Below are 12,067 nucleotides of genomic sequence, written 5' to 3'. Positions count from 1 at the left end.
TCAGTGAAAAACATTATTAACTTCTATTAAATAATACAGGTAATAAAACCAAATAATAAAGAATTGATGGATATCTTATTGTTTATTAGACACTCTCGGACAGATTGCACAGCGGATTGTCGTGCTTATCTGTTTAATAAAAACATACGATTATCATGAACAAGAGAGGACTGTGAGAGACGCACACTCCACTTAAATATTTTCACCTACTGCATTGGCATACCGACAGTAGTGGAACATGTGACTTAGGTTCAGATGAGATTTCTCAAAAAAGTATTTTGCTTTTTTTTTCTCCGTATTATTTAAACCATTCAATATAGCCTTTGTGAAAAAAAAGACTGTGTCTGTCGCTGTTGATCGCAATATTCTAGATTGATATGTCACTCATACATTAGAGATAAAAATGGATTATGGCACTAACGAGTTGTTTGTGTATATATATATATATATATATATATATATATATATATATATATATATATATATATATATATATATATATATATATATATATATATATATATATATATATATATATATATTGTTGAAATTAGGATTTACTCGGGATGTATACATTTATAAAAATAAATTTAACTGACTAGAACCCGAGAAAGTATAACAAAAACCTTTAATACATCACAACTAGTTTCATCGGTGCTCCGATTTCTTCAGGTGAGAAATAAAAACATAAGATATAAAATAACACGGTAAAAAATGAACTTTACAGCTTAATAAAAAGCAGAATAATAACAGTCATATTTGAATAGGTGACCGCGTGCTACCGTTGGCATGAGTAGAATGTGTGCGACAGCTAATTTTTGAGCGCCAGTACTGGATTACTGCGCTATGGGAATCGGGTAAATTGTAGCTAAGATTATTGTTTAAATGTGAAGGGTCCAGAACTATTTCTTTTGATTCGATAATTCTTCTTTCGAATTCATCCTTGCAAATATATAAATTAGTAGTGCGTTCCCAATCAACTTGATGTGGCTGTTCTTCAAGGTTAGAGTTTGCCGAGAAAAGGACATGACTGGAAAGGGCGCTCGCTCGTGCTCTACTGTAGGAGATGTCACGTCTATGTTCCTCAAGACGAAGTGAAACAGATTTGTCTGTCTGGCCAAAATAAGGTCGACCACAGTTGCACAAAACTTTATAAACACCAGGAAAATGCAGATGGTTGTGTTTTGGTTTTGGTCGACTCAGAAAAGAACGAAGTTTTGGCAGCGTAGTATACCTTCATTCCTAAAGAAGTCTTTCTTACGAAAGTTGAGAAGGCAGCTGGACAATTACCAAAACAAACTGCGAATCTACTTAGGATCGATGCCATCTTTACCATTAACAACAGTCGTCGTCCTACAGATAATCTATCGCCGACAGAAAGGAAAGCAATACACCAACTTCGTAACAACAATGACATTATTATCTTACCTGCTGATAAAGGGAATGCAACTGTAATCTTAGACAAAGCTGACTACCGTTGTAAGATGAACAACTTGTTAAGTTCTAATACGTATTCTATGCTAGAAAGTGATCCCACAAGAGAACTTCATAACCGTACAAACAATCTTCTGAAATCAACTTCTGAACTTCCTAGACATACAAGACTATCTCTCCGCTCTCTCCATCCCCTCATTCCTCGGTTGTACGGCTTGCCTAAGATCCATAAGGTTGACACCCATTTAAGACCTATTGTGGAAGGGATTGACTCACCTACGTACAATCTGTCAAAATATCTTGCAGCTTCTTTAAAACATTTGGTTGGCAATTCTTCTTCCTTCATCAAAAACTATGAAGATTTCATCTCAAAAATAAAAAATTTGAATATTTTAGACTCGAACAGAATGGTGAGTTTTGACATCGTATCTCTGTTTACGAATGTTCCTACAGATGAAGTTCTGAGTCTTCTTAAGGACAAGGTTTCTAAAAAAGTGTTCGCTCTTCTAACTCACAGCATCAATTCCGGCTATTTCTGCTACGAAAAGAAAATATACAAACAAACTAGCGGTTTAGCTATGGGCAGCCCTCTATCTCCAGTCTTAGCTAACTTTTTTCTAGAAGATTTTGAAGAGAAAGCTATTTCCTCAGCTACTTTGAAACCTAAACTGTGGTTACGTTACATTGATGACGTCTTCCTTATTTGGGGACATAGTTTAGAGGAACTGCAAAACTTCCTAAACCATTTAAATAACCAACATCAAAACATTAAATTCACATCTGAACTAGAGATTAACGGCGTTCTCCCCTTCTTGGATCTAAAGATCAGTAGATTTCCTGACTGTCTTAAATTTTCAATGTTTCGAAAAACCACCCACACTGATAGATATTTACATGGTTCTTCTCATCACTTCCCACCTCAGAAACTGGGCATCATCTCCACCCTCGCCCATCGAGCAAGATGTCTCATTTCCACAGAAGAAGACCTTCAAACAGAGCTTAACTTCCTGAAAAACACCTTCTTAAATAATGGATATTCGTCTCGTAACATCACTAAACGTTTGAGACCACGCCAACAGACAAGAAGATGACTCCAACCCTATCACTCATATACAGTTACCTTTTATCAGCACTCTTACCCCAAAACTAGCTAAGATTCTGAAAAAATTCAACATAAAGACCGACTATACTACGCTGCCAAAACTTCGTTCTTTTCTGAGTCGACCAAAACCAAAACACAACCATCTGCATTTTCCTGGTGTTTATAAAGTTTTGTGCAACTGTGGTCGACCTTATTTTGGCCAGACAGACAAATCTGTTTCACTTCGTCTTGAGGAACATAGACGTGACATCTCCTACAGTAGAGCACGAGCGAGCGTCCTTTCCAGTCATGTCCTTTTCTCGGCAAACTCTAACCTTGAAGAACAGCCACATCAAGTTGATTGGGAACGCACTACTAATTTATATATTTGCAAGGATGAATTCGAAAGAAGAATTATCGAATCAAAAGAAATAGTTCTGGACCCTTCACATTTAAACAATAATCTTAGCTACAATCTACCTGATTCCCATAGCGCAGTAATCCAGTACTGGCGCTCAAAAATTAGCTGTCGCACACATTCTACTCATGCCAACGGTAGCACGCGGTCACCTATTCAAATATGACTGTTATTATTCTGCTTTTTATTAAGCTGTAAAGTTCATTTTTTACCGTGTTATTTTATATCTTATGTTTTTATTTCTCACCTGAAGAAGTCGGAGCACCGATGAAACTAGTTGTGATGTATTAAAGGTTTTTGTTATATTTCTCGGGTTCTAGTCAGTTAAATTTATTTATATATATATATATATATATATGTGTGTGTGTGTGTGTTTGGGACCTGTAGTGCACTCAGGATTTAATCTTGGGGAATCCGAGTTGAGTTGACGATTTGAGAATACACACTCGCATCGCATACGACCTAATGACTGAGCATCTGCAATGATCGCTAATTCATAAGTAGTATAGAAAGAGAAGACACGACACAACGTAAATAAATAAATAAATAAAAAAAAAGAATTTTAATCAGGAAAAGATTTTTGAAAATTTTTCTATTTTTTTTTTCCCCTTTTTCTTTGGGGGGCCGGAGAATCTCTGGTTCCCCCTCTAAGTAGATATCGAAATCAACATCATTTCATAGCCGAACACAGAAACTATAACAGCTTCGTGCGAAAATTCACCAGAGAGCTTGTGGAAATACACTCGCCGCCGTACTACGATCAGGTGAAACCCTAAGAGAGCAAAAACTCTCAGTACTAAGGAACTCGAAGCGTCGGAGAGGTGTATTTTCCGTAAGCGAACTCTGTATTTTCTACCTGATCTCTGACGAAAACCAATAAGTTTTGAAACAGATGTCAAGTCAGTGAAACTTTATCAAAATGGACAAATAGAAGACAATATACGGGCTCTTTTAACGTCCGTGCTTTCCTATTAGGTTCGACTAGGGCAACTCGTAGTATGGCAGCGAGTGTATTCCGGCAAGCTCTCTGGTCATTTTTCGCACCAAATATAGTTTCTGTATTCGGCTATGAAATTATGTTGGATTCGATATCCACTTAATTTATGTAATTTTATATCGCCGAATTGAGGCCTTTTGGCTCTTTATTTTAGTAAAAAAATTTTGGGACAATATTTTAGATTTCAAACTTATCTGCATTAAAATCGGTATATTAATCCTTCCTCTACAAAAAAAAAAAAAGCTAATCCTGGCAATTCATTTTGAAATACTGTATATATATATATATATATATATATATAATTTATATAGACAAATGTCGAAGAATGTAATTTAAATATAAAAGCGATAAATACTCAAGAAAATCGACCGTAGAACCCACTATATTTTCAGACATTAAAAATATTGTGTTAGGGTTAGAGACCACGAGATGGCGGCACTAGCTTGCCGCCTTCTTCACTGCGTACCGATGAATCAGTGATAGCCTTGGGCCAGTTATATCTCTGATTGGCTACCAGTGGAGATTGAACTGCCCACTCAGTCTCCAAAAGTTAGATAGGGTAAGCGGCCCCGCCTACTCCCTATACGGGAACAACATTGGCCTTAGCTGATTTTTTTTTAAATAATAATAATAATAATATAGTTATACATAATATAGTTATACATAATACAAATCTTATTTACCTTCAGGGTGGGCGAAAGGCAGAAGTTCATCAGAGCTTATAAAAGTAGAAATCTTGTTGACAGAGCGGAAGGATACTAAATAGTTAGTCTATACATTCAGAGACAACTTAACATAAGGAATGGTAGCACGACCGATCGACACTCTGTATCATCATCACGATGAGAAGCAAATGACAGGGAGTTTCTAACTATCGATGATCTTGTTGACATAAGATTCGGTAAAACATTTAGCAAGAGGGTGGACTTGATGCTATTTAGTTTACAAATGTCCTTCCGCCATTTCAACAAGATTTCCACGTTTCTCGGATCTACCAGCAATACTTTTCTTCATTTGGCCCACCCTGGAGTGTATCAAATTCCTTGCCAGTGTGGATTATTTTGGCCAAACAGATAGATCGGCGGCTGTACGTCCTAATGAAGATTTAGACGACATAGAGTTCCATGAGCCAGACCAATCGGGACTTGCGGAACACGCTCAGAACCAGACACCGAGTTCTTTGGAAGAAAATTAAGGCTCTCCATAAAAGTAATTGTCGCTTAGAACATTTATACAAGGAAAATTGTGAGACCTTGATACATCGCCCGAATCAATAGAAGTGATGGACTTAAATTGTCCCTTTTATGGGAAGTAGTTCTTTAAAAGATTTGAAAACTCTAAAGTTATTTTACTAGAACCTTAATGCATTTAAACCATGTAATTATACGTCATGTAAGCAACACCTCACGAATTTACCATTTTCTGTTCTAGTTGTTTAATTTGAAAGTCATACCTAGGATGTCCTTGATACTAGGACGAAAATTTTATACTAATGAAACTTACGTAAGTAAATGCGTATTCCGTTTAATTAGTTATCATGTCTTACGGTCTAATTTGTCAAGTTAATAATAATAATAAGTGTGTTTGTGTGTGTGTTGTCGCTTGCTCACTTTATTCTTTGATCACATAAATGAGAGGGGGGGGAGTTTCATCCTGCATAAACATGTAAACCAGCCCGAGAAACCCAAGCCGTTAACGGGTATAACACATTGCCTTCATATGATTCTTAGGTCATAATGAAAATAAGATGAAGTAAAATAAAATATAAACATTCTATAGAAAACCACCTAGAGCAAGCACGGAGCTCACAGCCTGGCAACTTCCATATGAACGTACTACAGCCAAGCTGTGAACTTAATCATAGAAATTAATGATAGAATAAGGCTGTGTTTACTGAAATCTACGCAGATTTCGTAATACTGTGGTGTTACATGTTTACAAATAATTCTGCATACTCATAAAAACTTTTTCTCTGTAATTTCGACGTCTCAAAAATGAAGTGTCATTTTAAAGAAAGGATAGATGTGAAGGGGGTCTGCTGATTTGTATTTCGAAGCAATCGTAGAATAAGGCTGTGAACGTCCCCACACTCCAAGATTGCAGTAGATCGCAATTATACGGAATGTCGAATGGGATTGTTTTTGTTCTATTGCGATCCTTGTGTCAGGATAATTTATTTACTTTCGGAAACTTCAGTCCGACATTGGGGAGGTTTGGGCCACAATGGAGTAAATTACCGTAAGTTTTCGGAAAAGTGTGTTTCGTTGCTGCCAATCGAGATGAGGTTGACAGGATTGCGATTAATTAAGCGGAGAGTGTACCTTTCTCCCAGATGATCTCCGTCACTGGATACCCCGCCACACGACACTTGACGGTCATGGTTTCCCCGGCAACCACAGACAGATCAGGCATCGGTCTGATGACGGGCGGTCCAAACACATTCAGCGCAGCCGAGTGGCGAATTTCGCCGACATCGTTTTTCGCCGTACAGCTATACAGTCCTCCGTCGTCGACACGAACGTTGCTGATGTTCACGTGGCTGACGACATCACCGCTTCGACTAACATAGTCGCCAACGCGCACCCTTTCGTTGTCGGGAACGGCAAAGCTGTCTAAAGACCACGTGACTTGCGGTAATGGTGATCCGGAAGCGATACACAAAAGTGACACACTTGGTCCAGGTTGGATGGTTTGTTCCTTGAAGGTCTCCAGAAACATGGGAGCAGTCTCTATAAAAAGAAAATAATTAAGTTCATTATAGTTCAAACTGCTTTACATTATTCAGATTTCTTTTAATTAAAGTATCTTATCTTCTAATACAGCTGGTCTGGCATTATTTTATTAACTGCTAATTCTCATTTCTAAATCATTCTTATGATTTATTTCGATGGTCATATGTCCAGATGAGTTTTCCTATTAGACTTAATATTGATATATTCTAATGAGAATTCAAATATGCCACAATTCAAATACCAATAATTCCAACCCAAGCTTTATCAACAGTTTTATGCTGGCGCAAGCTTCTCACTAGCTTAAAATACTTTTAAACGTGTTCGAAATTTCACTGAAACAGCTTATGCGTTTCAGCAAAGTTATATGTTTTAGTTAATATTCATGAAACACACTAAGCCACCAGCAAAATGACATACGAGTATGTATGAATATCTCTTATATATCAAGCAAATTTAAGGTTAAATGGAAGTAAATCAACATATCAAAAATCTATAGACATTAATCGAAGCAAATCAACATAAATGATCGATCAACAAGGAACGTGGCTAAGATTCAGTTCAAATGACTTCATTTAAGATAAAATAAGGTGTATTTAAGAATACTTCATTAACTTTGGAGAAATTTTCAAAAAGGAAACTAAATTTAAAAAATGAAACTATATATTTCTTTAACATTTATTAATTAAATCATTAACTATTAAATATATATTTTTATTGAATGATGTTATTTATTTACCTTTTATCACGATCCTATCTACGAAAGGTTGGAATTATCCTACAGTATAATTTGGATGGGTTAAACTCGAAAAACTATGATTCCTTATTTAAGTTTATTTATTTTAATTACGTTATTTATATTTATTAGAACCTCCGTAGTTCAGTCAGTATAGACGAAGCCCTTTGGTCGAAAAGATCTGGGTTCGACTTTGAGGGGAGGTAGAGAACATCAAAATCAACCATATTCACATAGGAAAGCATGACCGGAAATGCCACCCGAAAGTGATAGGTGGCGCTGTTCACCAGCGCTCCAGGTGAACAAGTGGGGCTTCCTCATTCAAGCTTTCGACGTCGTACGAAGAACATGCGTCGTTTTACGAACGCTGAGATGACAGACATGCACCTCGTTTACCATATTATGTATCCAACTACTATTGAACTGTTCAGTTGCGCCTAACAAAGTTTTTTACACTACTTGTATACACTACTTTTATTACACTACTATATATATATATATATATATATATATATATTATATATATATCAGATGCTTCATTATTAATTATTAAATAGGCAACCACACTCGAATATTCTACTTGAAATAGCAATTTCATCGACAGAAAACACAGTTGAACTTTCCAAGTGCTGCCATCTAGTCAAAGTTTTGAGTACCTTAGGATCATCAAAGAATGCGTGCTCGGGTGAAATTCCACTAGTCTTAGGCATTTCTGTGAATTGCTTGAATGCCAGGCATATCATCATCTTTTAACTAACATTACAGTCAAGTGGTCATCCAGTAGGAGTATACTTACAATAGTTCATTAAAATTAATTTGATGAACTGTGTAGGAAACCAACATAAGTTTCCTTAATATTTTAATATTCAATTGAGGAATTAAGTTAAGTGGAGTTGTCTTCTAAGTAGTTTAAATGTGGAGGAGCTTGGAAAGTGATTTAGGTCACGGTTATGTTGGATATGTCGAGTTTGAATGTAAATATTGGGGAAATTTTTACTTCATATCATAATATTAAGTAATGTTGACGGTAGATAGTGTGCAGTGCCCTCTTGCAACGAGTTGCGGATTTTGTTTTTAAATCTAGTACATTACAATAAGAATGTTAGATATATTAAATTATTAATAAGATGCATCTTAGAATATTTTAAAATTAGAAATTATTCCAATGAATATGACTTGTGAATATACTTACAATGTCCTTGTTTACTGTAATTTCTATAATTATTAAACAGAGAATTAAACTGAGTAATGGGGTAATATGAATTAGAGTTTTAATTTAAACATGTACCACATTAATACTATATGTTAATTTTTGTAAGCATTTTCTTGTGCACCAAACACACAAAAAATGACTGCTGGTGTCTGCTAAGTAAGTTGAAAAGAGAAGCGAAAGAAACTATGAAAGGAATCCACATAAAATCGAGTGGCAGATAGGAGATAATTGTCAGCGCCCGGTGTGAGACCACCGTCCCTGTTACTGAAGTCGTGAAGTGGCTTGAAACGTTTCATGTTTGGCCTCTAGAGCAGGATTTCCGAACGTAAACATGAATAAAAAATACTTTTATATTGTCTTTTTCAGTGGAAGTTGAGTCAGCTGATCACTTACAGAAGTAGCAGAGTTTTCCCCTTCGGGAAGAAAACTCTCGGTTTTCATCCCTCATACAGATAAATTGGCCAGAGAACACGCTCAGTCATTGGCTAGTAGATGGCGTAGTGTACTGATGGGTAGCAGATGGAGTGTACATGTTGAATTATATAGTGTATAGGTGGCTTAGAGTGTATTTTCTATTGACTTATATTATATTGACTAAATTGACACTATAAGCATTTCATACAATTAAATGTCAGTTAAGGCTTCTAGTATTTGTAAACGTTTAGTTCTTAATTCATTTGTATCGAATAATAAACCAACTAAAGCATTTTATTCCATTATAATGAGTAGGTGAGGCAGTTTTAGCTCGGTTTAGAAACAGAGTGAGTGGTTCAATCTCCAATGTTAGCCAATCACAGATAGCTGGCCCAAGACTATCGTCAATTTTAAGTGGCATCCAGTGAAGAGACAGCTAACAAGTGCCGCCATCTCGTGTTCCTTAACCCTTATTTCCTTATTTAATTACCTGAGATAGTGTGGGTTCGGTAGTCGATTTTCGTTTACGGGACGTAAAACTCGACTTTCCCTGAGACAAAAATTGAATGTGCCAGAGATCAACTAATTCGGTAATGGGTTGAAGAAAGACTTAGAAAAAGATCCTCTAGTCGGCGACAGCAATTGAACTGAAGTCCTTCTTCGGGTGACCTAAAACTTTGAATGTAAATCATCTCACTGAGCTACACAAGCCTTTTAAAAAAATCAGATAATGCCTTTTATTTCCTTATAGGGAGTACGTGAGGCTGCTATAGATCTAACTCTTAAAGACTGAGAGAGATTATGATTCCCAGCGAAAAGCATTGGGTGAGCTCAACTAAACTTTTAAGTACTGTAATGGAGAGATTGCTACCGCACCGAAGGTTCTGGGTTCAATTTTATATACAGAAGTTGTTCAAAAGAACGAAGTTATATGCAATAAAGAAGGAAGAAAATGAGTCGTTGGTTATATTTGCACCGTGTGTAAATAACGACTAATGGATGCTCGTGTTCTCACTTGATTAGAGGAAAGTGGAAGAATGATGGTGGCCAGTTTGGTGAAGCAACGCCCATGGCAGTAGTTAAAAGAAAAGGGGTTTAATGCTTTTCTTCTACCCGTTACCGAGTTGATCGATCTCTAGCACGTTCAAGCGGGATTTGTCTCCGGGAAACACGAGTTTTTCGTCCCATAAACTCAAGAAAGTCGACCATCGAAACCACACTATTTTAGACAATAAAATATTTTGTTAGGGTTAAGGATAACGAGATGGCTGCACATATTAGCGTCTTGTTAGCCATTGGAGATCGAAATCGAACAACCCACTCAGTTTCCAGACAGAGCTAAAACTAACTCGCCCACTCATTATAAGGGAATAAAAGGCTTAGTTGATTTTTAGTTGAGCAGAGAGAACGTGTCTGAGAGGGCAGAGTTATCTGTTAAGCAGATTTTCTGTCTTCTGTACACAATAAAAAAATTGGGGACGTTTTGGGTGTAACATCCCAGATGTGAGAAATGTATTCTAAGGTCAGTCAGATTTGGGATTTGTAAAATGCTAGGAATTTGTGTAGGAGAGACGTAGTGTCTTTAACGAAAAATAATACGAAAACGTTTGGACCTTGAGGAGGCTGTGGATGTGATACATTTATTCCAGAATGAGTTAAATGTAAAAGTCGGCCCAAAAAAAAAAAAAAATCCGGCGCTGACTGTGAATCAGAAGATTAGCTAAAGTAAGAAGGAGTGAACTGGGATCTTTCTTCTGGATAAGATAGACAGTGTTTTGATACGATTAAAACTCATTAGACTATCTTGAAAATGACGAGGAGATCATTGTTTAAGATATTCTTTATGGAAGATGTTGAAGCTTGAATCATTCGAGTATTATAGATATCTCTAATGAAGATGAGGATTAAAACTAGAGTACTGTCATCAGCAAACTATGAATGCTGATGACAGTACTCTTAACTTTGATAAAGGAATATGACGAGATTAAGCCACCTACTATGAACCTCAATGAACGACCAGAGAGGACACTGGCAATTCAAGAACAAAGCGCAGGAGGAAGATCATGGACTGATAGCTTGATAGGAACAGCTAGATGCCATACGCAGTTAAATACCTTAAACATATCAAGACGGATCACAAGAGTTTTCCTAAGTTTTTCCATTGCCTGTGTCTAAAGATGGGTAAAGTTGGTGAGGAAGTTTGCTGTAGAACGAGAATGAAGGAATCAACCATATTGGTAGTCACTAATGAAATGATGGGCCACCAGGTAGGCAGCGAAGAATCATGTTTTTTTTTTTTTTTGCTTTTTTTTGACATTCTCCATCACTTTAAAGAGTATTGAGATGAGGATAATTAGACGATAGTTTGATGATGAGGACATGCTGGACAAAAGGCTTGCTTGCATGCTATTGGATAGATGCAAGATGAATATATCACTTGTATAGGCGATATAGTATGGGTTTCGGGAAAACATTCGTTTTTTTTTTTCTCTCTCTCTACTCAGAAAATATTTACATTGTAATAAATCTGTGAACAAACAGATACAAAAATACACACTTGCAAACATAATATACGGACTTCACTTCCTAGTTTTTTTGACATAAATTAACCCACTGCTGTCATTAATGATACTTCTCTGTTATTTATTTCTTTTACAATGCGCAACAGCCAAGTTCTTCGAACATTTCATCGCCTATTTTTAAATGTTATATATATATATATATATAATTGTATGTAAATTCTGTTGATACAAAAAAACTGCAATTTAATAAACTGAAATTTCATTCACTATCTTGAATTACAGATTAATGTATATTATTTTTTTATTAAGTATTATTTTAAACTTTTACAAACAACTATGGTTAGCGAGCGAGCCAATGAACTTGAAAAAGGTTAATTATAGCGCCCTCTGGGCTATATAAGATACAGTCCTGGGGCAGAAATATTCAAGTTTTTATTTTGCTTTGTTTTGACGTTCTTTGAGGCAATTTTATCTTAAATTTCTTCCCTAACTTCGAATGACAGCGTGACACCTCCCTTCAGAG

The 12,067-nt window shown here is 36.2% G+C and overlaps 1 protein-coding gene across 3 annotated transcripts in view; it reads right to left on the bottom strand.

Annotated features, from left to right (window-relative positions):
• Nucleotides 1–12,067, bottom strand: part of LOC150103929 (cell adhesion molecule Dscam1-like) — a 563,926-nt gene that overhangs the window by 63,197 nt on the left and 488,662 nt on the right. For all 3 annotated transcript variants that reach the window (XR_016548664.1, XM_090396609.1, XM_090396610.1), the window contains exon 8: nucleotides 6,252–6,659. Coding sequence is in view for 2 of the 3 variants with exons in the window: in XM_090396609.1 (XP_090252735.1) it covers nucleotides 6,252–6,659 (408 nt within the window). In the remaining variant the exon portion in view is untranslated. The remainder of the gene's footprint in view (nucleotides 1–6,251; nucleotides 6,660–12,067) is intronic.

The sequence above is a fragment of the Typopeltis vanoorti genome, chromosome 8 (genome assembly GCF_054136105.1).
Source record: "Typopeltis vanoorti isolate ZY-2024b chromosome 8, IOZ_Tvanoo_1.0, whole genome shotgun sequence".
In the NCBI taxonomy this organism is placed as follows: Eukaryota; Metazoa; Arthropoda; class Arachnida; order Uropygi; family Thelyphonidae; genus Typopeltis; species Typopeltis vanoorti.
Note: the sequence above shows the minus strand (reverse complement) of the source record. Positions and strands in the feature narration are given on the sequence as shown.